General features: G+C 50.8%; 1 protein-coding gene across 2 annotated transcripts in view; it reads right to left on the reverse strand.

Moving 5' to 3' along the window:
* Positions 1-26987, reverse strand: part of APPL2 (adaptor protein, phosphotyrosine interacting with PH domain and leucine zipper 2) — a 53872-nt gene that overhangs the window by 7220 nt on the left and 19665 nt on the right. For both annotated transcript variants that reach the window (XM_042947590.1, XM_042947589.1), the window contains exons 5-17: positions 23416-23503; positions 20371-20412; positions 19948-20006; positions 18654-18800; positions 14137-14219; positions 10350-10508; positions 8828-9016; positions 7510-7552; positions 7371-7427; positions 7186-7274; positions 2506-2664; positions 2302-2354; positions 569-743 (exon numbers count right to left, since the gene is read on the reverse strand). In XM_042947590.1, the coding sequence (XP_042803524.1) occupies positions 569-743; positions 2302-2354; positions 2506-2664; positions 7186-7274; positions 7371-7427; positions 7510-7552; positions 8828-9016; positions 10350-10508; positions 14137-14219; positions 18654-18800; positions 19948-20006; positions 20371-20412; positions 23416-23503 (1343 nt within the window). The remainder of the gene's footprint in view (positions 1-568; positions 744-2301; positions 2355-2505; positions 2665-7185; positions 7275-7370; positions 7428-7509; positions 7553-8827; positions 9017-10349; positions 10509-14136; positions 14220-18653; positions 18801-19947; positions 20007-20370; positions 20413-23415; positions 23504-26987) is intronic.

Below are 26987 nucleotides of genomic sequence, written 5' to 3' on the forward strand. Positions count from 1 at the left end.
GATCTCAGGTAGGTTCATGTTCTTTTTCACTGTTGTTAATTTTTATAAGTAGTACTGCATTCAAAAATGAAAATCCTGGGGCACCTGGGTGGCTCAGTCACTTAAACGTCCGACTCTTGATTTCGGCTCAGGTCGTGATCTCACGGTTGTGGGACTGAGCCCCACGTCAGGCTGTGTTGACAGTGCAGAGCCTGCTTGGGATTCTCTGTCTCGCTCTCTCTCTGCTCCTCCCCCGCTCGTGTGCTCTCACAAAGTAAACAAACATTTAAAAAAGAAAAAAAAAACCCTTTCTTTTTCAAGCTCTGAGATATACTGAGCAATTCTTCAGTGATGGCATCATCACAAACGAGAGGACTCATTCACCACTAAGTCTCTGAGGGTACCCACTCCTTAGGGGAACAGCTTCTATCCACCGTATCTTGTAAGAACGTACAAAGGAACAGGGCCAAGACAAGAGTAGCATCTTCACTTAATCCGATCAAATATTCTAGTATGAACATTCTAGGTGAGTAAATGTGCCTTAAACGGGGAATCAGGTAAAGCTGTAAGGGTCTGAAACGAAACATACCTCAGAGTCTGACTGGTGACCATCAGATGGGACTCTGTCGTACGGAAGATGTTGTGAATTGCCCGAGCGGCCAATACTTGTCTCATTGCTTCGTAAATCACTTCAGTAGTGTTGTCTGTTTTGACTGCCATCGAGCCCAAAAACCGAACTACAAACATCTGCTGCAAAAGGGAATCTGCAAGAGAGCGTTTTCTGCTCAGGATCACATTTGCTTCCTGCCTGCTGCCGGTCTAACAGGCAGAAAACCTCAGGTCTGGTCTGCCTCCTGCGGAGGGCTTCCCGGCAAATTCCTCAACACGGTGTCGAAGCCCTGAATCGCCTACTGGCTACATTTTGGTTCTTTGGAATGACTTCGTTAGACTAGAAAAGCACCTCTTTGTGCATCCGTAAGATGAAAAGGCAGTACCACACGACCATCCTTCTAACGCTAAAACTCTAGGTGGCGGTATATACGTCTTTTCTCTGAAAATAAGAGCTTCTCCGCTAGATGACAGAAAATTCATTCCTCGGGCCCACTGATAAAGTCCTCTTGAAGAAGAAAATCCATCTGAAGAACAGAAGACCTGATTGGGGGCTCATCCAGTTCACACATATTGTGCATTACTGAAGGGCAGCGACGATCTCCCAGGAGCTAATGGCACATCTCCAACTACTCTGCTTACCAGATTCTAGTAAACTGCCAGCACTGGCCCCCTGATAATGGCACATAATTGACAAGACTGGGTAACTGCAACCACAACTGGAAGATCACAGAGGTTTAAAGGTTTTTGTTTTTTTTTTTCTGTAAGAATAATTCACTTCTCCACCATTTTAAACTAAGATGGCTACTTTTTCCTCCCTCGATCTATTAGTGTCTTTGCCCCTAAAAATAACTTAAGGGTTAAAAGAGGAGAAAAATATAATTAATGTAATATTATAAGAAGTGACTCCCACATGAAGACAGTTTTTACAAGTTCGGAAGTTTTTTTTGTAGAGGCTTTACGGGGTGGCCTATATGGAAGGTCAGCTAGAGACGGGGCGGCAGACCTGAGGCACAGCCTGTTAGCCTCCTTCCTTCCTTCCATCGGCCCCCTTTCTGCCCGATTCCGTACGAGGTGCCGACTCTCAAGTCCTGCTTTTAAGTCTGAGGAAGCGGCATCTCATTCTAACGCTGCTCTCAGGCTCCAGGCGTGAGGCCCTCAACTGCCTCCGCTCTGCGGAGTGCTAGGTTACGGTCAGCTCTGCCGGGTGTGCTCTTAGGTACTAGAAGAATGTAATCAAACGTCAAAAATCTGAACTTGAACAAAGTAAAAACCACTGAGCCATGTCATCTTCAAACACAAGAATGAGCTGTTATGTGTGTTTTCGGCATTCTGAAACGAAACAGCATATTCATGTCTCACCCAGATGGCATTTTATTGTGACCGCTTTATCCTCTTTGAATCTGTTTTGTAGTAATCTGGTCTCTGATTTAGGTTTGGCCACTCTGTACACAGGAGCTACAGAAAGGGTAAGGATGGGGCCAACACTGTGACACAAGTGGAGAATCTGTCCACATCCCTGCGGGTTTCATTTAAGACCTGCCTTCCCTGTACACATCCTAATGAGTTTTCAGAGAAGGACAGACCCGTGGGTCATAATTTCAATTCATACCTTCAAGGCCCAGCTCTCCAGAACATGATTCTGCTCCTCGTTTCAATGGCCCTCGCCATTCTGTGAAGGGGAAAGAGCAAGCACACAGACCACCCGCTCACCTTCTGCTTCTGGAAAGGTCTCATCCTCAGTTTCACCAAAAGGGTTGATGCGCCTAGGGAAACGGCCAGAGGCACACAATCAAGACATTTCTGGCCAAGAGGACACTCAGTCAGAATGGCAACAGTGTCTGGAGATGGGGGTGGACACAAGAGACACCCAAGGTCACTTTCATTTCTCCCGAGGTAACCTCCCTGAGCCCGCACCTGCTCCCCCGGTTCTGGTCCAGGAATTCTGTGGCAGGAAGGACGATATCAAACTGGATAGGTGTTCCCGGTGCGATGAGCTCATCGGCGTCGTCGGCACGGACGGCTGCTTGGGACACAATCTTGTCATCTTCTGTCTCTGCATTTCTCAGGTTCTGACTGGAGTATAAAATAGGGGGGAAATAAATCCCTTTTAACCTATGCCTTTATGATCAAAAGAACACATGCTGAGTGAGCACTGATGTGACTTTTACAAATAGATAAGGGTGAAGATTTCAGTCAATCCTTCAACTCCTTCTACAAACAAATCTTCACAAAACGTCATTCGTGTCCTTGGTTTAACCCCTTCAGATCCCCCCACAGTGAGCTCTGCTGCCCAGCATTCTGCGCTGTCATATCACTTAACACACGGTCTACTGATTTTCTGGATCTTTCTCCCTGTGAGACAGGTTTTTGAGGGCGGGGGCTACAGCTAAATCATATTTGTTACTTGGTATAAAGGCGGCACTCAAAACCGTTACCTGAACGGATAAATACACCTTGGCCTGCGTTCAATCACAACCTGGCTTTAACTTCCCGAGAGCCCCCTGCCGCTCCTGTAACGCACCCTCCACCAGAGGGAGCTACACCAACACACCACAAGCTTTTCCTTCTTTCAGTCTCCATCCCAATCCTCTTTCCCGCCAGAACAAATTCCTCTCCATCCACTAAGCCCGTCAAGCCAGCCCGACCCTCTGTCCTCTGCACTCCAGTGTTTCTTCCCAGTGAGCCCCGGGACAGTCTCGTGTGTCTGAACGTCCTGAGCTCGGCACCGTGTCCACACAAGCTGCAGGTGAGACGGTGGCCCATGACAGGAGAGAGCTGCCAGTACGGTGACCAGTCACGTGCCACCGCGTGTCTTCTCTTTCAGTGACAGGATGCTGTAAGAGCAGGTCTCATGTCTTTATAATCTTCTCTCCCCAGCTGGAGTGTAAACCCCTTTGAGGGACAACGAATGTCAAAATATTTTCATTTCTTCCGTTATCTGGAGCCCAAGACGTCTCTCCGATACCCTTCTGTTCCTCGTTCTCAAGTCTGTCGGTAACTGAACGCACCGTATGCAAACTACTCTAAGACAGCCAATCGGCAGATGAGCGCACTGACCGGACAGTGGACGGAAACACGACACAGGCTTGTAGACAGTCACCGCGAGGAGAGACGGCTCTGCTTCAGCTCCCTGTGACAGGAGAGGAGAGAGCGTGCGGTCTCTGGAGCCCCGGAGTAATTGTGAGGGCGCTGGGTTGCCAGGTGGGGGAGCCAGACTGGGAACCGAAGTCTCCCCAGGGCCGGTCGTCGTTTTCCCACCGTGTCACACCGCTTCGGTCCAAAGTGGCACAGCGGCATCCGGTCTTTACGAGAGGGGCACGAATTTGTAAGTGGTGAGCACGGGAGGAAGGCAGGAGAAGTTCGGAGGGAAGAGGGTGCGTCCGAGATGCTGGCTCCCCAGAGAGACTCAGGGGAGAGAACACCAGGAAGAGGGAGCGGGCCGGGGTCGTGGAGGGCTGTGACACCGTCGGGTGAGGTCTGCGCTTGACTCTACGTTCCCGGGAGCCACTGAACACTCTGAACCCAGGAGGGACATGACGGAGCACCCCGTGATCGCCACGTCACCAACTCCAATGGACACTTGGCGACCACTGTCCTACGTCACACACCCCACATCAAAGCATCTAACGTAGGTGAGCTCTCCCCTCCTTAAAACTCTTCTTTCTCGGTTCCTGCTGATTCCACTTTCCCTGGTGTTTCTTGGTGGCTTTTACAGGTTCCTTCCCTTCTATTCCAAATGTTGGCGATCTTCAGGATTCGGTCCTAGGCTCCTCCCTTGTCCTTCTACGCTCGCTCCCAAGATGATCTCTCTCGCCCTGCTGCGTCCATGCCGATGAGTTCCTGATTCATGTGCTCGGCCCTGGGATTTCCTCTGTGCTGCAGACTCGTATCAGGAACGTGACCACCGGCTCGTGCCGCGGGCCCCTCAATCTTCTGTCCTGAAGTGAGCGAACCCCTGATACCCACTCCTTTTCATCTCAATACGCCACCACCTGTCCGGGTGCTCGAGCCAGACTGCGGTCGCCCTCTTGGTCTGTCCCTTTCCCTCCACTCATATCTCCCTCTAGCACAAGTCCTTCAGATTTTGCCTCCAAAATAAGCCCCCCATGACATCTACTTTCGCCTCCTCTGCCACAATCCTGGTTTGAGATGCCACGGCCTCCTGACTGTGCTCAGTCACGGGCTTGCCCAGCTTGCCCAGCTCAGTTCTGTGTCCTGCACAGCAGCCAGAGCTGCCCCCGGACGACGTCAAGTGAGTCACCTCTCCTCTCTGCCACGCACACATCTACCTCCCTGAACCCTTGGACGGCTCCCACCGTTCCTGACCATGCCTGCCTGCCTGCCTGCCTTCCTTCGGGAGCTGTTCCTGGCCCCACGCTCCCCAGCCGGTCCTGCTCCCCCAGTGAGACTGGCCTCCCTCCAGTTCTCCCGACACACCAAGTGCTCTGCCCGCCAGCCTCCTCAGCTGCTCCGGGAACGCAGGCCACCTGGCTCTTTGCGAGAGTGGCCACTCCTCATCCTTCACTTCTCAGTCTGAATACCGTCTCCACGGCCAGGCCTCTTCAGGACAGCACCTTCTTTAACACCAGCGCGGCTTTTCCCCATTTTAACCAAGTATTTATTTACCCTCCGCCTGGCTTTACCGACAAGACTCAGCTTTACGCCCCAGCCCAGTGCCTGGGCACAGAGCAGACACCCCACAAACCGACCCTTGACTAGCTGGATAAACGAGTGCGCGTTAGAGATACGCTACCTGGGGAGGAGGGGAAGGCCACGTGTGAGGCCTGCTTGGGACTGAACAGCAGCTTGTTCCCAAGATCACAGTTTCCCTGCTCCTTCCCCCTCTGTCAGCAAAACATTTCTTCCTTCTGAATGAGCTGACCCTAAAGAGAGATCCGCCCTCTCCCACCTCCCCCCACAGCTCTGGGCCATCTGGCGGCCACATCTGTCACCCTTCCAGGCTCAGTGTCGGTTCAGCCGACTGGCTAGAGGATTCTGCCGCGTGACTGACTTATTCCCCAACAGGGAGAAAAATCAGCTCTTGAATTAATTAAATCTGAGCCACAGACTCTTTTTCAGAAAACCAGCCACCTCTTTAGTAACGCTAATTAAACCACACACTGTCACCCTAGCAAGATAGTGTTTTCAGGAACGGAAAGGGACCTGGGAGGTCATCTAGTTTTGCCTCTTCCCGTGTCAAAGTCGAGGAGACAGGCACAGAGAGCTGACCTGCTCCAGGCCACCCAGCTGTGTTCAAGGCAGAGCCATCAGAGAGTCCCCAAACTCCAAAGCCAGCACCCTGCAGTGCGCCTTCTCTGTCCCCAAGGCCGTACAGGGAGGAACAGTGCCATCACCCACGACGACGAGGCCCAAGGACAAGCGCTCAGACTGCTGTCCTCAGAGCCGCCCTTAGCAACACGCTCCCCGCACAAACTGTGGGATCCAACACCTGAGCGTGACCCGCTGCCTCATGCCCACTTTCGTCACCTTCGCTCACGTGCACGGTTTCAGCTACTGCTGCTGTAGCAGACACCCCGTCCGGTGACCCCACCCTGCCCTCCGCCCGCCACGCCTCAGACCCTGTGTCCTACACCCGCAGTGCCGCAGGCCACTCTTTCTACACGGGGGTCACCCCTTTCTCAGGGCTCCCAGTTCCGCTCCACAGCCCAGCACCGGTAAGCAGGGCACCCAAGTCTTTCGCGATCGAACTTCCGACTCTCCCGGCCTGATCGCGGCTCCTTCCCACGTGCCCCGTGCTGCGCACACACTGGCTCCCCCTTCACAGAGCCCAGACCCTGGGAAGTTCGCTCTTAGCTTTCCAATCACTTCTCTCTAGAGACATGCGATAATATCTGCAGATCATTTACGTAATGGGGTTCCTTCTACCGTGCCTCCGAAAAATGGTCACCAAACACAGTCCTAATTGTCATTTACCTCGGATGTTGTGCTTTCATTAGCAGCCCTCTATGATTACAACCTTCTTACTATTTAACCAAATGGAGCGTCCCATTAAGAAAGAAGGTGGGATTCTGGGAATAAACCCCAAAGCCATATTCAAAACAAGAATGAAGGCAGAGGCAGGAAAATATTCACCGTAAACGATAATAGCAAACTCAGGAAAGGGAGACTACCTAAACATTCAACTGCTAATAAATCAAGGAAGAGAGTGTGTAGTTATCATAAGGAACAATGACGAGAAGTGTAAAAATATGAAAAATACACGCGAAAAAGCAAGATTAACGCACAAAGGCCTGGGCAGTAACACAGACCACTGTTCCGGACCTCAAAAAAGTTCTCGTTTTGGTTCCAGAACTGCTGATGTGGACAGGAAATGTGCGACTCCCTGGGCAGCAGCCCCTCGGTGCAAGTCCTACGTGCTGGGACTGCGGCCGGCCAGGTGCTCCAGCAGGAAGACGCTCTGGACTCACGCAGCCAGTGGCTCCTGCCCCTCCCCTCCCCTCCCCCGGCAGTCCTTACTGCTTCTGTAGAACAGACCCGACACCATCCCTCCGTGCCGGGTGAGGACAGGAGGACTCCTGCCGATTCCCAACACCTCAATACAGAAAAGCCACTTCTCCACGGTCCTTTAGTTACCTGGGGCACGAGCTTTCTGGTTTTTTCCCAAAACTCGTAATGGGGGTCACTGCTTGGAGAGCCGTCTGATTCAACTTGATGGCGACGGCCTACAAGGGCACAGGAGGACACGCTCAGTCCGGCAGGGGCGCTGACCCTTCAGACCGAGCGAGGGGCGGGGACACAGGTAAGGCCGTGCGAGTTACCTCTGGGTTGTCAGTCAGGTAGATCTGTCGGGAGATGTTGTTTATGGCGCATATCCACTGTGGAGAGAGGGCGTTAGAAACCTGCTGGATCCCAGTCACCGGCTAGGCCAGGACAAAAATGAAAGAACAAAAGCTTTACCTCTTCGTTTTCCTTTCTGCTTTCTGCCTGGAGGATTATTCCCCTGAAATAAAGCGCATTCAAGTCAGTGCTCCCCAGATCTCGGTGACCGAAGCTTACTCCACATTCACTGAAGTCAGCTGGGTCCCAAAGAGAAGGACCACAAAAGGCAGCACGACCGGAAAGAAAAAATGGGGCTCTGGCTTGCTGCTCATCCACTGTGTGATCCTGGACGACACTTCCTTCCCCTGGGCCTGTGCTTTCCCATCGAAAAGTGAGCAGCTGGGCTCAGGTCTACTAGCTCAAGTCTGTGCGCCCACAGGCACAGACTTCTCGTTGGCCCCTTAGATGATCAGGGCAACCCCTCCTCCCAGCCACGCCCAGAGAAGCCAGACACTCTGCTTTCCCACCGAGGGGAACAGGACAAAAATAATACTGCCCTGCCCTTGGTGAGGGCTTAACCCTTCCCAGGGACCCCACAGCTATGTGAGGTGGGAGCACAGACCTCAGCCCTACTTTACATGTGAGGAAACCAAGGAGTTAACTGCCCGGGACCACGACTGGGATCCCAGGCCTCTCCTGCCGCCCAGGAGGAAGGGTGAGGTCTGAAGTTGCTCTGCGAACCTGGGAGGGGAGCCGGTCAGCACTGTACCAGCTTGCCAGAACACGCTACCGTCCAGACAGAATCTCAGCTCAGAACCCCACCCGGAAGCAAACGCGAGCAGAGCCAGCTCCCATGGAAGGCCGGCCGGCCCCACTCCTGGGGGCTCAGTTTGAAGCTCCTGCTCCAGAGGGGACCCCATTGCAATGGGATCTGTGAATGACTCCAAGTGACCTCTTCTGGGCCCCTGAGGCACGCGGGGGTCTGTGGGGACAGCACGTTCCCACAGGGAGTGCCGTGGCCGAGCACACCGCCCAGTTTGTCTCCAGTTTCAGCCGGAACAGCAGGCTCCCCAGGCAGGTCTGCCCGCCCTCCGCCCCAGCACAGTACACAGAGCTGGTCTGGGAACAGGCAGGGGTGGCCACGGCCTTCTCTACAGATCTTTGCCGACAAACGACTCTCCTGTGGCTGCCTCCCACACAGAGACACAGAGGCCCAGTCTCCTCCAGGGCCGCAGACAAAGCCGCACTGGGACTCCTCACACAAGGCAGACTGGATCCCACAGGGGTGCCGTGTGCTTGCTTAAAGAGAGCATAAAACAACCTCCCCAAAGACCAACGATCCCCGGAGGGGGCCTCTCCCATGGAGGGCTGGCATGGAGGGACGCGCCAGGAGGCCCCGGGCAGGGGTGGGGTCACTACCCTTGCTCTCCTCCCAAATAAGACCCGCGTGGCGTACGATTTTCCATTGGGAGTGGTGATCTGGAAGCAGTATCGTCGGTCTTCACAATCCACTGCCATCACCGAGCAGTTGTCCAGGTCCTGGATCAGGCCCCCGGCAACAGCTCCCCGGGGTTGACACATGAGGTTCCCGCCTTGCGTGAAGAAGTAAAGCCGCTCCCAGGTGGTGGTGACCAACCCTGTTTTACTGTGAGAATCGTGACTTTAGAGAGCCCGTCAGTGCTCGGAAGCCCGCGCAGAACCTCAAGGTCTTGCTGCCTCTTTACCAGTGTTGGTGGCATTTTAGAAAAAATGCTTCTCTACATTAAAGCAAAACTGCGAATGCAGAGCAGCAGAAGAGGCAAACTGTAGCTGGAGTGACCTGGAAGTCACGGGCTCTGCCCACTCGGGGGATGCCTACCCAGGGCTCGCTCCGGCACGTGCCCACCCTACAGCAGCCAGACGCTGGCTTCTCCCCGAGACCTGGAAACGGGAGCTGTAAACCGAGACGGTCCACTAAGACACAGACCGAACTATCTAAATCTAGTGAGAGTCACCAGGGTCACCCTGGCTCACAGAACCCAGAATTCCGGGGACATTAACTAGGTTGAGTTTTGCTCCAACTGGATGTTACTCTGGTTTTGTGGGCTGCTTGCAAGAGGAATATCCAGTAACTGGCAAGTAACACCAGAATCTTGTAGGATTTTCCATCCGTATAAACTAAAGGAGATACTTAACTTGGGATCTCAACAAGCGGGGAGAGCCTTGAGGAGCTCCATGTTGGTAAGAAAACAGCCGGCAATTCCTCTCTGTAGCCCCTCTATCTGCGAGGTATCAGGTGCACTTACCTGATTCAATGTTTCTCGAGTTGCAACTATGTGCAAAGCACTAGGTTTCCTGCTTCCATGATTGCAATTATTTCGCAAAACTGGAACTAGCTAACGTGTGAGTGCCTATTCCCTGCTAGGAACGAGTTCATTTAGTGGGACTCATTGCCAGCTGTTTCACGGGTGACACGACTGAGACCCGGCCATGGGGTCTGACTGAACCAAAGCCAGAGTGTTCACCACACCGGACAGCCTCCGTCTGCTCTTGGATACAAGGAAGCCCGATCATCCTCTCTTTGATTCAGCCTACATGGACCCGGATGACCCGGAAGGCCTACAGGCCCCGATGCCAGTCTCAGCTGCGGGCCCCGAGCACACTGCTCTCACACGTCAGCGGCCTGGGCTAAGGGCGGGGTGGGATAGGAGCTCTCAACGGTCCAAGCTGATGACGGTTAAGAGCAGGCTATCTGCACATGGCCACGGTCACCAGGGACGGGGTGACCCGCCCCTCAGAGTCCACAAACAGGCCTCTTACAAGGCTGTTTCAAGCCGCTCTCTCGGCTCTTTGGGCCCCGAGCCTCAGAGGCTTCCTGCGTGGCAGGTGGGAGGGGCACTGTGCGGGAGTCCTTCCCCACCCTCCCCTGCCCCAGCCCTCCCTTCCCCCTCTGAGGGAAAACCGATTTTAGAAAAAGAGGCCAGCAACGGCATTCTCACTTTCTAAGATTCAGGTAACCAGCCTTCTGGATGAGGTTCCTGTTGATCTGTGGTGCAGCCACATCAAAGTCTGGGGCGTAAACAGACTCCTCGACAGAAAGCAGTTCTTGCTGCGACACCCGCATCTTTTCCGCTTCGGCTTCTAGTTCCACCTGAATGCTTAAGACAGAAGGCGTCAGGTCAGCGGCTCCTCATGGCCAACCGAGTGCTGCTGAGCCACAGATGGCGGAGCTGTCCCCGCGGCTTCCTGCCCCACGAAGGGAGCTCAGACCCCAGACGCTGAAGATCGAGGGGACTCAAGTCCACGTTGCTAAAAATGTTTACATGACTGCTGTTTGAAAACAGAACAGGTTGGCCACTGGCCAGCGCCCCAACCCAGCGAAACAATCTCTCTGCTGACAAAGTGGTATCCGGGCTCAGACCTGTGGATGCAGATTTTAGGAGAAAAGCTTTAATGAGCCCATTCTCAGGGCTTCAGGTGCAGACCACCTGCGAAAGTGCTGGAAAGGAAGGAAACAGCAGTCATTCCCTGCCCCTCTGCTCCCCCTAGTTCTGGAAGCGGCCATTGGAGGACGGAAAACAACCAGGAGGTAGGACGAGGGCACATGGACAAAGACAAAGGCAATGCTTTTCCTCTTCTAGAAGCCATACAGCTGCCCGAGACCATGGAGCTGGGCCCAGGGCTGCCCACAGCCATACAGCTGCCCGAGACTGCGGGGCCGGGCCCAGGGCTGCCTGTGCTACACAGCACAGGGGAAGAGGGCCAAGGTCTGAGCTCTGGCTTGTGTGCACTTGTGTGCCGAGCTGTGGAAAACCTGAAAGCTTTAGCTTCGAAGAGGCAGCTGCCCTTACTTCCCACAAAGCGATGCCTCCACAGCTCCCCACCCAGCGCTGACAATCTCGGATATAAAGTGCCGAACACGAGCTGCCCAACACGGCCCGGCCCATCCACGCGAGAAAGCAAACCACAGACGCGTTGTTCCACTTTTCCACCATGTTAAAGAAGGACCGAATTACAAATGTTAAAGTCAGAAGGAACTTTGGGGGCCAGCTGGGCCACTGTTTCCCAAAGTGAGTTCCTTAGGAGTTTCTCTCAAAGGGTTAAGTTTGGGCTTGGTCCACACTCTCCTCTTGGAGACTCACAGGCAAGCTGCATACGTCTTAATGCAGCTCAACACAGGCAGGCAGGCAGGCGATCTAAGTTAATTTTGGCTCTTCTGACATTTGAATAGAATGGTTGGACTCCACCACTGGCAGCCTGAAGACGGGCGAGCTGGAGAACAAGCCTCATTGGCTTACCTGCTTGTCACTGCCAAGACGGGGCGAGTGAAATGGAGAAGAAAGTTAAGCAGCTCAGGAAGTGGAAGGAGAGAGCCAAAATATACAAAACCACTTAGGTTCTTAAGCTTTTAGGGGTGGCAAGGCTCCTTGAGGACCCAGTGGAAGGTAAGGATCGCCTCCCCCAGAAAAATACTCCTGTGTACCAGCAGGACACCTGGCACACAGCTTCAGGGAGCGGTCAGTAACTGCCCCTCCCTCCGCTCTCGGACCCACACAGACTCCACTTCAGTCGCCGCGTGAAGGGCTCCCAGCACTCCAGGACAGGGTAGAAAAGTACTTTCCAATAGGCTTTCTTCCAAGACTAAAGAACAAGAAGTTTATTTAATTGACCATCATATTGATCGATCGATCAGTAGGAACAAAGAAAAAAAGCAGAAGTGTATCCCTGCGGGGTTAGAACTAAAAAGAAAAGCGCCTGGGATGCCCAGGTGTCTCAGTCAGTTAAGCATCTGACTCTTGATTTTGGCTCAGGTCATGATCTCACAGTTCGTGAGTTCGAGCCCCGAGTCAGGCTCTGTGCTGCTGACTGTGCAGAGCCTGCTTGGGATTCTCGCTCTCTCTCTGGCCCTCCCCCACTCTTCTGTGCATTCTCTCTCAATAAATGAATAAACTTTAAAAAAAGAAAAGAAAAGCTCCTGGCCCTCGGGGTGATTCGAAAAGCCACCGTGTCTGGTTTAGGCTGGGTTCAGACGCCCCGCACAGCTCACACAGCAGAGCTCGGCCACTCACCTCCCAGGGAAAGGAGGGCAGCATCCGGAGCCAGCACACGGTCCTCGGCCCCTCTGGGCCAGCAGTGCAGCCGTCACCTCGTGGCCTGAGAGGCGTGGCCGTGTTTATCTACTCGCCAATGGAAAAGCCAAGTGGTAGGAAAATTAGAACCTGGATCTGAGTGCTTTAGCCGTTCGAACCAGGAGGTTCAAGTGCTTCCAGCTTCGGCTGGGAATGCTGTCTGCGGCTGCTGCCCTTGTAATGAACTAGGCCTCATCAGGCAGCAGAGGGAGGGATGAACCACAGCTCCGAAGGCCGTGGAGCCGGGGCTTTGATGCTGGTCCCGTGGAAATGCCCGAGCGGCTGAGGGGCACTCTGGACGGCCTGTGCCAGCTCACACAGATGCTGACGACGGAGGACACAGAGGCTCTGAGGTTTGCGGAGAAGTACGTCACCGCGTCTCAAGCGCAAATGTCCCACTATCCATCAATAAAAAAATCTAGTGCGTGAACAAACTTCGAAGCCCAGACGGTTCTCTCAGGACCAGAAAGCCAGGGAATTCCGGGAGCTAATGGAAGCTAAGAGAGAGGCAGTCGGGAGAGGGCAGGGGTAGGGGTGGAGGGAGGGATGAAGTGACAGCAGGCACCTTCCTTTCCCCTCTCCTAACGCTCCCAGCGGCTCACAATCAAATTAGGCAGGAAACGGAAATGGGATTTCAAAGTGCCTTCTAGCCTCATCACGAACGCAGCCCACACCGCCGGCGGCCGGGGACGAGCAGCCAGTGACTTCCAGGCAGGCGCAGACGACTTCAAACCGCAACCCTCCCGCATGCCGCACGGAGCTCAGCTCTGGCTTTTCGGCTTCATTCTCTACTGTCAGCACTCGAGGTACACTTCTGCCTGAACGGGGTCCACTGCTTGGCCGCGAGGTGTTTGAAAAGCAACACCCTCAAGAAAATGAGCGCCCTTGCTCCACTTTCCCAAACAAGATAAATTCTACACTCCTACTTCCATTCTGTGTATCTGCTGATCAACTACTCTCTCTCTGTGCCATCCTCCAGAAATCACGTCTGCAGTGTTCATGAGACAAGGCTCCCTGGGGCTCACGGACACCGGCAGCGGGAGGTAAAAGGACTCAGAGCAGCCACGGCATCAACTAAACGTGGGCAAGACGGTCTGAAGAGAGGACGCCGTCTTCTTAAAATATAAAGATTCATGAGGCCGAAATGCAATTTGTTAAATTGATTCAAAAGAGGCTTAAAGCCTCATTTATTGATCACGAACTGACGGGACGGTTAGTTTCCAGAAGAGCCACAGCACTGCTGGCCACATACCTCTCGGCTCCAAAGGGGAAGCAAAGCGTGCTTCCAAGACCACAGCGAGTCTACACCGGACTGACGGCTTTAACATGCGAAGGCTGGGCCAACAGACAAGAGGCCCTCAGCACGCGCACCGGGACCTAACGGGAAAAGTCTCCCCGCAGACACTTCATCTTTTATTCATATACAGAGTCTGTTCACGGGTGGGCACGCCTCTGGGCTCCCCATGGTGGGAACTGCAAAACGCATTACTTTTCAACCACAACCCAAACACCGGCGGCTAAGAAGGGGGCCCGCTGCCCAGGGAATCCCAGCATGGTGGGGCTCCATGGGACCCCCCGGGAGAGGGGACCCCCCGGAGGGACGGGTTCAGCAGGAGAGGCAAAGGCCCACAAGACCCAAAGTGGAGTGCAGCCTTACCTTTGAACCATGTCTGCTACGGAGGATAAAAAGCTGTCCATGCTTTGGGAAAACATCTCTGCTCCCTTCTTGAAAAAGTTAATCTGAAAGACAGAAGTGTGACGCCGTGAAAGTCCTCTAGGAAAGGAGACGGATGAGCTCACTCGGTGCGGGACTGGGAGCACCGGGGGCGGCGACACTGCCCCCCTCCACACCCCCGCATGCCCGTGGTGCCTCAGGCGCCTCCGCTGAGCTCAGCGGGCCAGCAGGGTTCCTCCCGAAGCCCCAAGTGCGCTGCAGAATGGGGGCGGTGGGACCCGGCTCTCTCGCCGAGAGACTGTCAACATCGGGGACAATGTAAGTCGCTGCTTGGCACAGACCACACGTGGGTGCGTCAGCAGTTGGTACTGACAAGTAGTCTTGATGTTCTCGCCATCAGCTGCTTTCCTCTGTGAATTCTAGACAAAGAGTTTCTTGGGGGCAAGGGGTAGGTCTCCACCTCTGCGTCTCCAGGACCTACACTGGTGTGTGACAAATGATGTGCACAGTGCTAGCAAGAGGCCGACGAGCACTTGACGCGGCACGGCAGGAGGTTCTCCGGGAAGAGAAGCGCACCTCGGGGCCACCAGCTGACCCCACTCACCGAGCCATGTGCAGCTCGGAACCCAAGCTGACAGATAATCCGGCTGAGACACTGAGAAGGGGAAACTGGACTGACGACCCTTAAAAGGCCCTTCCAGCCTGGATGGGCGCCTGGATGGCTCAGTCGGTTAAGCGTCCGACTTCGGCTCAGGTCATGATCTCGAGGTTTGTGAGTTCAAGCCTCACATCGGGCTCTGTGCTACCAGCTCGGAGCCTGGAGCCTGCTTCGGATTCTGTGTCTCCCTCTCTCTCTGCCCCTCCCCTGTTCACACTCTGTCTCTCAAAAATAAATACATGTTAAAAAATAAAATAAAATAAATTTTAAAAAGGCCCTTCCAGCCTTGAGGTCAACCCAAAAGATGCAGCCGAGCTCTGGCCCCGAACAGGCGCTTGACACAAGCAGGGTCCCTTCCTGCTCCCCACGTGCTGGATGGACGCTCTCTCAGCCCAGGGGAGAGTGGCCCCAGGAGACCTCAGTCTCCTTTGAAAACAAAACTACAAGTGCTGGCTTTCGGGGAACCAAAAGAAGGAATGCCTACTTCCCGTGAGTCCCAGGTATTCACTGCCCAGAGAGTCCGGGTTGCCTGTCAAACCTTGAAGGGCAGGGGGAGGGGGGAAGACGGGACCGTCCAGTGCATTGCTGACATGTGTAACCATCCTGCCCCAGAGCTACAGTTTCTACTTCTTTCTATGGCCAGGGCTTTAAAAAACTCTCAATACTGGGTATGAACTCCATTTTACATGCCTGGTCAGAGAGAGGGAACAGTTGCAAAGCCAAGTCATGAAAAAAAAGACACGCGGTTTGCATGAAGGTATTTTCTCACACTTTGTCCCAGCTCATGTGTCTGATCTGGAAGCTGCCTCTGCCCTGGAAGGTGGGCAGAGAACTCGACCTCACATCCCAGTGAGGCTGGCAGGCACTGTCGGGACAGTTCTGACGTGTTTACACCCTGGGGAGGTATGCGACCCCACGTCCTCAGTTTTCACGGTACAAAAACAGAGGATGATCGCCATTATCCTAACGCAAGGTGATAATGCAGGAAGCTGCTCTGGCCCCATGATCTTTTAATCATACAGAGATCAACACGGTAAATGCCATTCTGGAGCTCGAAACATCAGTCTGTTAAATGAGCTTTCCGCATTTCTAAGGACACAGCAGCACAGTGGCTTTCCTCTCCTTCCCCTCTCTGAACTCTTGGAATTAATTCCACGTCTTAGCTCCCCTGCTACTCTGTAAGCTCCTAGGGCAGGGACTCATGCAGCCCCTAAAATGATCTGATTAAATGAATGAATGAAAAGGAAGGAGAAGATACTGGCGTCTACAGTCACCTTTCCTAGCACCTACCCTGTAAATACTAGAGTTCATTTGGTGTTCTCATAAACTTGGATGCAGCTTACAAAACCTCAGTTTGTTTCCAGGCATGACGACTAATCATGATTTCGGTGCAAACCTATTGAACAAGGGCCAGGGAAGACAGAAGTGAAGCCAAACCACTTGCACTGACAGGGGTGGTGCTGAGAAGCTGGATTCAGCCCAACGTCCTCCAAAGACCTGGTGTGCCCGTGTGAACGACAGGAAGTACAGCGGCCCCATGACCGGCAGCTAATGGAGGTAGATGCCGCGTAGACATACATGGCTTTAAAGGGGCCGATGAGGCAGAAGGTATGCCTTGGAATTGCCCAAAAGACTCACAGGGTTAGATGACAACTGGTCTATGTGAGACAGCCAAGTCTGCAGCAAGATGTGAGGTCTGCAAGGGGTGGGGCTGTCTGGTCTTCTGTCCCGACATCTGGGTACTTTCCACGTGAAAAACGAAACTGTGCCATCCTCAATCCTCGAAACTGCTGCTGTGGCCACCCAGTGACGTGTGCTCTGCTCCGCAGCCAGGCCCCCTCGGCCCTGCAGCAGCATTCGCTTAGCGCGGGCCGGGAGAAGCGGCGTGGTCCTCAAGGTGACACACGGGAACCCAGCCGGGAACAGGTCCACCCTTCAGGCCTTGCGAGGCCCCTCCCCTAACCGACCAGGCTCTGTAAACACTAACTGATCAGGCCCGCAGCCATTCAGCTTTCTGAGGCTCTCGGGCCAGGACCCTGTCTGACCCTGGGCCTCTAAGTCCACAGGCAAGGACCATCAATCCAGGAAGGACAGACGTGACAGGAGGCGTTAATTAGACCAAAGGCAGTACCGATGTTCCCTCACAAAGCCGGGACGTCCTCTAGGGCAGAGGTGTAAAACTTGAAGGAGAGAGGAGGGCACAGGAGAGTGGACGAGAACACATCGTGAGGAAGCTGGACGGCTGCAGAGGGTCTGCTGAGGGCTGGAGCCCACAGCCCACGAATGGACAGGGCTGGTTTTTGGTTCAACCCAGCTTCACCAAGATGTCACGGAAAGGTTAGAGTGCTCTATTTAAGCACCACCTCTGAAGGCAGAAGCTGACTTTAGTTACCTCGCCATTCAACAACGTAACAACCACATTAAGAAGACAGATACTTGAGGGGCACCTGGGTGGCTCAGTCAGTTGAGCGTCTGACTTGGGCTCAGGTCACGGTCTCACTTTCATGGGTTTGAGCCCCGCGTCGGACTCTGTGCTGAGAGCTCAGAGCCTGGAACCTGCTTCAGATTCTGTGTCTCCCTCTCTCTCTGCCCCTCTCCTGCTCACGCTCTGTCCCTGTCTCTTAAAAAAATAAAACGTTAAAAAAAATTTTTTTAAATAAAAGACAGATAATTGAGCCTGAATGCTTAAAGATCCTCTCTTGTTCCCCTCTCCCCTGAATACTACTGATGCTGTGTTTTTAAAAACAGATCCATTTTTTAAATGTATTAAAAAACAAAAGATGCTCACGTGTGTGGAATTTAAAATCTTTTTTTTTTACATTTGTTTATTTTTGAGAGACAGAGACAGAGCACAAGTCGGGAAGGGGCAGAGAGAGGAGGAGACAGAATCCGAAGCAGGCTCCAGGCTCTGAGCTGACAGCACAGAGCCTGATGCGGGGCTCAAACTCACAAACTGCGACATCATGACCTGAGGCGAAGTCGGATGCTTAACCGACTGAGCCACCCAGGTGCCCAAACACACGTGTGGAGTTATAAAAAGTTGCCGACTTTTTTTCTTCCCGACATTCTGCTTCCCGACATCCCCTTCCGTTCCTAGACTGTCAGTGGAAAGAAGATTCGCGGGTGTGTTTCCCACATGCCGGAGGGAGGTGCTGGAGCCCACATAAGTGGGGCTGAAGCAGAGCAGGGAGGGAGAGGGGCGGTGCCCCTGGCCTCACACGCATACCCACTCCCGTCCCCACCGGGCTAGAACCCCGCCCCTCCCGCCACCTTAGACTCCTGGCACGCAAAGGTTCAGTGGACCACTAACTGGGAAGGGAGAAGTCAATATACCCTCAACAGAGACCTCAGCAAGCAGTGGTGACATTTCACCACGACCCAGATGCCAAGGGTGCCGGCAATAACCTCAGCAATGAGAACGGCCCAAGCGAGCGTGACCCCCCACCACACACAGCAGCAGAGGGATGTGCGGGGTCTCGAGCCGGAGGCCCACCTCCACCGACCTGAGCGGTCAGCTGCTTCTCAGAACCGCAGACCGTGCCTGGCTTTCACTTGGCTCAGAGACGAAGGGCCATGCCAGCCTCCCCCCGCCACGGGAGGCCTGGGATCAAGGCCATCACTTCCCCGGGCGTACAGCCTAACGAGTCCCGCTAACGATAAGCCAGCCCACCTGGAAGCTCTCCATGTGCTGAACCTACGGGAGGCTCCAGGGAGGTGGTGCATTCGTGTTTCTTTTTCTCGTGATGCTTTGGTTTCTCCTAAACACTACCTCAGCGGGAACGCCAAGCTGCCCTCCCCAGCCGGCTCAGGTCTTAGCCCTCAGGGGAAGGGAACGGCCTACCTGTCCGTGGGCGAAGCCTATCATGGGCTCCATCATGGCCACGCGCTTTCTGTACTGCAGCGCGTTGAGGGCACAGTAGTACTGAAGGGAAGAAAGGTGCTGCTTCCGCCGTGCAGCCGCCACCTCCTTCACAACATCGGTCTTCACCTGAGGAGAGGTGGGAGGAAAATGTCGGCTCGTCTAACGGACATGGCAACTCTAGAAGAGCACGAAGCTTCAAAGATGTCCCTTTATTCACAAAACCCATTTCTGTGACAAATACAATAAAACCCAGATAAGGTTCCACCTTATGCTTTATGTTTTTAATTTAATTTTTTTTGAGGGGGCGGGGAGAGAGAGAGAGAATCCCAAGCAGGCTCTGCACTCAGCACGGAGCCCCACGAGGGGCTCGATCTCACAACCTAAAATCATGACCTGAGCCGAAATCAAGAATTGAATGCTTAGCTGACTGAGCCATCCAGGCTCACCCCTGCCTCATGTTCTAAAACTCTAAACTAAAAATACCAAAGTCCTAGCATCTTTGTGCTTGTGAGGCTGCGCTGGGGTGAAGCCAATTCCTGTCTGCTGGCAGGACTACAAAGTGCTGTGATCCTTTGGGAAAACAATATGGCGGCGTGCACTGAAAGCCACCAACATTTTAGTTCACTCATAAGATTGTATTCCAAGGAAATAATTTAGCTCAAGGAAATTATGTAATGGAAGTAAAAAGTCACATGTGTTAAAAAAAAGTTTCATATCATCTATAATACCAAAAAACTTGAGCTAAAGAATCAGAGTGGGGGCACTTGGGTGGTTCACTTGGTTAAGCGTCTGACTTCAGCTCAGGTCATGATCTCATGGTTTGTGAGTTCAAGCCCCACATCAGCTCACTGCTGTCAGCACAGAGCCTACTTTGGTTCCTCTATCCCCCTCTGTCCCTGCCCTTCCCTCGCCTCACACACTCTTTCTCAAAAATAAAGTAAACGTTAAAAAAAAAATAAAAGAATCAGAGTCAACACCCAGGGCAAGAAATTGAAGTGACCTGAATACATATGAGGAACCAAGCTTACGTGGAAATCAGTGAAATTTTACAAAGGTTCCAAGCTGGTGTTCAATAAACCAGTTTGAAAAGCTAGAACAGGGAGGCAGAAGTCTACTTATAAGATTCAGAATAAATAATTTAAAAATTTATGTATATGAAAGAAGAGAAAGGATTCATCAAGATGCTCTCACTGCCACAAATTCACAACAGGAAACTAGAAAAGGAGCTTAAGCAAATGATGTGAAAAACAAAATGTAAGGTAGGTACTCTTACCTTTTCATTCTCCTTTTTTTTTGGAAGCCTGCTATATTTTGCCATCGAGAGGTCATGCTCTAAAAATAAAGGCGTTTAAAAAAATTTTTTTAATGTTTATTTATTATTGAGAGACAGGGAGAGACAGAGCATGAGCACGGGAGGGGCAGTCAGACAGGGAGACACAGAATCCGAAGCAGGCTCCAGGCTCCGAGCTGTCAGCACAGAGCCCGACGCGGGCCTCAAATTCACAGACCACGAGATCGTGACCTGAGCTGAAGTCGGACGCTTCAACCGACCGAGCCACCCAGGCGCCCCAAAATAAAGGCATTTTAGCACGCAGATAAGTTGAAAGGCAAGAGCATTTGGTCAGCACCTCCGCCCACACGCATGCCACACCCACACTAAACCCACGCACCAAGAACAGAGAGGATGCCTACCTACCATTACTGGCGAGTCCAAAAAGATCCTTTAAAGTGCTTACTTCTGAATGAGAAAAACAAAACAAAACAAAACATCTTAGAGCAAAGAAAAATAAAACGCACCCACCCAGAGCTCTGTGCTTCCCCAAGAAAACAGAAGTACATGCACGGTAGGAGGCAGGCTCTGTGGGCACCAACTCAGGGCCTCCGCCCTCACGAGGCACCGCCCTGTGGGCTCGGAATCCCGGTCTGACTGGAGCTGGTGGCTTCGGCTGCCTCCCATACCTGGTGACCCTGACTGCTCCTAGGGCCACTCGTCTTAGACAGCATCCAGGGATCTGTGAAGCAGGGGGCACTGTGGGGACGTGGGCTGGAATGTGTGGTGGCCAGGTACTATTCATGGGACCTAGAGTATACGGCTAAGCTCATATTCTCCAGCCCCTAAAAAGAGCGTTTTAATACAGCTTTCCTCGGAATATCCTGACAGTATCCAGAACCTAGAAATGTCCTGTTGCTGCCATTGTTAAATCTGGCAAGGCCACCATTAATAAAGGAATACGAGGTACTTGTTTTAACGAAAAACTCTGGAGCAATCTAGTATATGGTACCTGTGACAAGCCAACAGACATCACTATTACCCCACGTGGGTGCCACAGCCATCATCACGCACAGACAGGCCTAACAAAGTCCAAGACCAAAAACACCAAAAACACGAAGAGATAGATGAGGGTGATGCTGTCCAAGGTTACAAACTTAAAAACACAGAGACATCTACAAGATAGCAATACTTTGTACAACTCTAGAACAATCCAGTTTTGCTTCATCAAAGGAAATCGTTTTCACATCACATCTTTTATGCCGCTTTTCAGTTTGCCTCAAAATTCCCTCACAGCTTTTAAATCTCTCTTCACTTTATTCTTACCCTTTCTGGAATCAGAATGTTTTCTGCCTTTGTTGGGTTTCATCTCCCTTTCTCTCTGTCTCCCCTTTTACTTCCTACTGGAGCTGTGTTGGGGTTTTCCCTTATGGGGTTAAATAACTTCGTTAAGATCTTTAGTGTTTTCTTCATTCAGATTGGTGCGTAAATGAAAAAGGCATTAAAACCTAAGATAAAAATGGGGCGCCTGGGTGACTCAGTCAGTTAGGCGGCCAACTTCGGCTCAGGTCATGATCTCGGGGTTCACGAGTTCAAGCCCCGCGTCGGGCTCTGTGCTGACAGCTTAGAGGAGGGGGCCTGCTTTGGATTCTGGGTCTCCCTCTCCCTCTGCCACTCCCCTGCTCACGCTCTGACTCTGACTTTCAATAATAAATAAACATTAACAAAAACAAAAACAAAAACCTAAGATAAAAACCACTAAGCAGAGAAGAGGCTGAATTCTAATCTGTTTCTCAGGCTGACTCAAGTATGACCCAGGCCAAACACTTCAAACCTACGTGTTGGTGTCGTCAGAAAAGGTTACTTTGATACTTAGATACTCTAAGATACTCTCTAAAACAGATAACTCTGTTTTCATAGCTTCTCGGTTTACTACCACTAGATAGTTTTATTGTCTTAAAAAACAAAAGAAAACAAACGCCATCCCAGGCAAATACTACTAATCCACACCTGAGCCATTCAGGATTAAGGAAGGCCCCGGTCATTGCTGCTGCTGGGCACCCCCAGATGGGGGCTCACTTCCCAGGCACAAAGCTGAAAGACACAAATCTGACAACACAGGTCTCCAGGGTGATTATTTTCTATCTAAAGAACTTGGAGTTTGGTTCTTAAATGGTATCTCCACACATTTCTACTGATTGTATTTAGAGGAAATCTTTATGAAACAAGGCACTCAATAAGGCTTTCAGTTCGTATTGGCTGATCAGCACGCAACCACATTTAGATTTGGAATTTCATGCAATTATAGATGAGCAACACCAAAAACACTAAAAGTCTTTCTCAAGCAAGGTTTCTCTTGACACAAGGTAACTGACATGCCATTTACTGTTCTTCTGTCAAGTCTCAGTGCTGTCAAGCTGCCCTGGGGCAAAGTTGATGCCAGTCCTCCCCCTGTCCCCTATAGCCTCATATGACATGATCACAGGGAATCTCCAAGTGAGGGGCGAAAAGAACATCGTCTCTAAGATATCCTGCATCTTTTCTGCCTAAACAGATTTTACACTTTAAGGTGTTATATTTTTAAAGAGGAAGTACGATACTGAACAGATCTCTTAGTACTCAGGTTTAGACTTTTTTGGCCACTGACTTTTGTACTAGTGTTCTAGAAAATATAATTCTTTAATCTCGAAGCAACGACTATTTTCAAGGATATAAAGAGCAAAAAGACTACAAAGTTTGGATTCCTTTTTGTAACATCCAACTACATTTTTTCAAGATTATTTTTTTATATCCATATTTTGACTAACTTGATTTCCAAGAGATATAAAATTATTCTAAGGTTTTTAGTTGAAGAACCAAAACTAGTCAAAAAGGGCAACCAGGCTCTCTGAACCAGTCTCAGATACACCCACCCACTAAAATGTGAGCTCCAGGAGAACAGGGAGCTGGTCTGCCTTGTTCACAGAGTCCAGCACAGGTAAAGCATGGTCCCTGCCCTCCTTCCCTGAGCCACCCTCTTTCCATTCCAAAGCACTCATGGCTCCCCAGGAATAGCATGCCTTTACAAATGCTCCCACAGTAATAATAGCCTTGCCATCTCTGTCCCTTTGGTAATCTCTCAAAACCCAGCACACAGATCACCTTCTCCAGGAAGCCCTCTCTGGTACCCAAAAATCAAAAGGGTAATCACACCTTTCTGTGTATATTTATTCCTTGTACCTCTCTGTCCCGCTGCCCTACTCACATGATGTTATGATTGCTTCCAAGTCTGTTTTCTCATTAGCCCGTAACCTCCTTTAGGGGAGCTAAGAACATAGTGGGAATTCAATAAAAGTTAGCTAAACTGAAGTGCTGAATAAAAGGAGGGCATTTCTCAATGATGCACGTATTTAAAGAAATTAGTACAGTCAGAAGTATCATGAAATGAACTGATATTTTGAAGGTAACTGGCACTGAACTCAGGAACATTACCTGTGAGATCCTTTTCTCGAAACTGTATAATAGGTAGAACCATTGTGTCTGCCAACTGTTTAGCCAGCTCTGTGTGAAGAACATTAAGCTGAAAAAAAAAAAAAAAAGAAATCTTGCTGAAAAAAAATTATACCCACTATTATGGCAGCTATCTGATTTCCATACAGGATCACATTGAACACTTCCACGTGGCTAGAATTCAGGTACACTTCCTTAGCAAATAAACACCCTTCATTTAAGCCGCAAATGATCCAGGCCTAGAGGTACTAAAACTAAATGCAAGGTTGCAACTGACCTGGCATCAGTTAGGTTTGCTAAAGGAGTTTCTGAGCTGAGCCCACGTTGTGGTCTGTTTACTGTGTCGACCCTGGTTCTATGTTCCCAGTCGGAGCCACACCGGCTGGAGGAGAACGCTTTCGGGTACTTGCAGCAAACATAGGCCACCACAAGCGCTCAGCTCTGGTCACACTTTACCAGGCCACCGTGAGCTCTCTCCCTCTCAGACGGGGCCAAGGTCACGCCTGAAAGACCAGCCTGCTGGGAGCCTACTAACCCTAAAACCACAGCAGCTACGGGCCTGGAAATTATTCTGGAGAAAGAAGGCTCCCCACTGAAACCTCAGATCCCGGGCCTCTGTTCTTCAGAAAAGGATCTTTCAAGAACAAGATAACTGTTCAAATGTGATCTTCCTCACCAGATAATTTTAACAGCCCCTGATTCTTTCCTTCTGGCTTGTCAGGGCCTTTCTAAATCCTGTCATAAATGGCATAGGAGAAATAAAGTCATCCACCTCAGCACTACCACTTTTGAATACTTCCTGTGTGCCAGAGTTACATGCTTTGTATCATTTGGTTCTCAGCCACTCTGGGAGCTTGCTTTTATTTTACTCACTTAACAGACAGGCAAATTCTCCAAAACCAGACAGCAAAGAGGTGGCATAGCTGGGATTTTCATCCTGGGCTATTGGAATCTGAGCTCCAGACTTTTCCTACTACACTGTGTTGGATACAGAGCCTGTCTTACGTGCTCGCAAAGTTGCCGAAACTTCAAATGTTTGGTAGTCTAGACATTAGCAATAAATGTAGACGTTACTGAGGATGCTCTGGGATTCCTGCCGGGTGAACAAAGAGTAAACCACCCAGCAATCTTTTTTGCCGTACACATTTGGCAAAGTTGCTTTCAGCGGTGATGGCAGTTACATACGAAGCCCCCGTGTGCCCAGAGCTCTCCCTCCAACAGATCTGGACCTTTAGGACTGTGCCTCGAGAGGCTGCTTTGAGAAGCTTACAGACAATCGCTTGCCAGGCAGGGGAGCTATGGGCCAAACAGTTAATGTTGTAGCTTTCGGTTAAGCCAAAGCTGGCAGCTTTGTTCTGCTGAGAACACATGAAGACACCATGCCAATAAATGCCACCGGGACAGAATGCGTTAACTATTTCTCTCGAATACCTTCAGTAAAAAAGTACTGCTTTTTTTTACTAACAGTTAAGTGAATGAAAGTCACCAAATGTACCTACTATGTGTCTGGCTATGTGCTCAATGCTCTGATAGACATTATCTAATTTAACCCTTACAAAAGCCCAATTAAATGGGCTTTCTCGCCTGCTGCTGCCATTTACAGATGAAGAAACCAAAACTCAGGGAGATTAAGTGGCTTTCCAATGATCATGCACTTCAGGAATGACCAGCTTCCTAGCTACTCATTTTCTTCCTCGTTTCTTCTTAAGGATCAAGGGGATTGTCATCAACTTTTGGCCGTGGGGCTTTTGAAAGGTATGGGACGATGGCTTCTGAACACGGCGCCTTCACTCAGGAGAGTGGCAAGAGACCACCTCTTGGCACTCCAGTATCATCATACCAAAAATAAGGATAACACCATCTTCCTTGCATGGCTACTGTGAGGACAAAACAGTAACCGGAACAGAAGACACTCAGAGTAGAGAGTTTGGCTGACACATACTCGTTAATGTAATCTAGAATGATGACGACTTCCTGTCTTAGGTGCACTCCATGGTAGTGACCTAGAAACCCTGCCTGTGGGGAAATCAATAAGGACAAAATCTCTGCATGCCTACAACATGGAATGTCTGATTCCAAGGCATTCTATTAAAAATGTAAGCCACATGATTCTCTACTTTTAGTTGGGTTTTTGATTTCTGAGTCAAATGACTTGTCTTGAAAACTTTCAACCTGGTATAGGCCCAGACAGACAAAACCACCTGAAAAGCTACTTAAAAGCTTCCCACCTGAGCTAACAGCTTTCACACATGTAGGTCTCTACACCACGAGGTTTGTCTGAAAGCCCCTTACACTGCCAAGCTTGGGCGGGGCCGGGGGGACGACGACATGATACTACCTATAAAATCACATTTCCAGCCTTCCAGCCTTTGGGAATGATTCACTCCCTACCAAAAGAATCATCATCCCTGCCCGTGAAAATCTGGTTGTAAGTAAATATCCTAAACTGGAAACCTTGGTTCTGGGGTTTTGACGACTAACCACATTTGCTTAGCAACTGTCTTCTGCTCGGGAAAACACATGACTTCAGTGGGTGGAGTCTGCTCCTTCTCCTCCTGGGTTATTTATTCATAGTCAATTAGGAAACATTCATCTCCTCACCTTCCAAAAAAACTACTTTTTGCTCCCCTCTAATTACTTTTTCCATTTATTCTCCTCTTCTGGAAAAGATACCCATCCATTTTAACATACACTTTGAAGACAGTCAAGGTCATGGGAGAGAGGACGAAGCTTACAAAGAACCGGATGTCATGTTCTCTATTGTATCGCCAGTGCCCAGAACAGCATCTACTAAACAGTGGTGCTCAGTACATGTTTGCTGAACGAATAACACCTTGTTGGTCTGATTTGTTGAATGAACAAAAATGCAATCAGTACAATGTCACGTTAGTTTCTCATTTTATTTTTTTTCATGTTTATGTATTTTGAGAAAGAAACAGAGCACTGAGCAGGGAAGGGGCAGAGAGAGAGGGAGACACAGAATCCAAAGCAGGCTCCAGGTCTGAGCTGTCAACACAGAGCCTGATTTGAGACTGGACCTCATGAACCGTGAGACCATGACCTGAGCCGAAGTCAGATGCTCAACTGAGCCACCCAGGCGCCCCTCATTTTCTTTATTTTTAAAGTTTATTTACTTTGAGTGAGAGAGAGAGAAAACACACATGAGGGGTGGGGAAGGGGCACAGAGAGAGAAAGAGGATCCCAAGCAGGCTCTTTGCTGTCAGTGTGGAGCCTGACATGGGGCTCGATCTCAGAAACTGTGAGATCATGACCTGAGCTGAAGTCGAACACTTAACTGACTGAGCCACCACAGTGCCCTAGTTTCTCATTTTATAACCTGAAGACAGTATCTACTTTATATCAGTTAAATGGCATCTGCATTTTTTATCATGATTTTCTACTATATAAGTATTGCAAACTCCTTGCAAGATGAAATACCAAGTTCATACCAACCCAGTTTTGCAGAAGGTTCTGCCCAGCACCAGTAGCATTTGAGCTGGAATGTTTATTACGATGAGGGTTTATGCACTTTTCTCATAACAATACCTGTTTTC

This window comes from Panthera leo, chromosome B4 (genome assembly GCF_018350215.1).
Source record: "Panthera leo isolate Ple1 chromosome B4, P.leo_Ple1_pat1.1, whole genome shotgun sequence".
NCBI lineage: Eukaryota > Metazoa > Chordata > Mammalia > Carnivora > Felidae > Panthera > Panthera leo.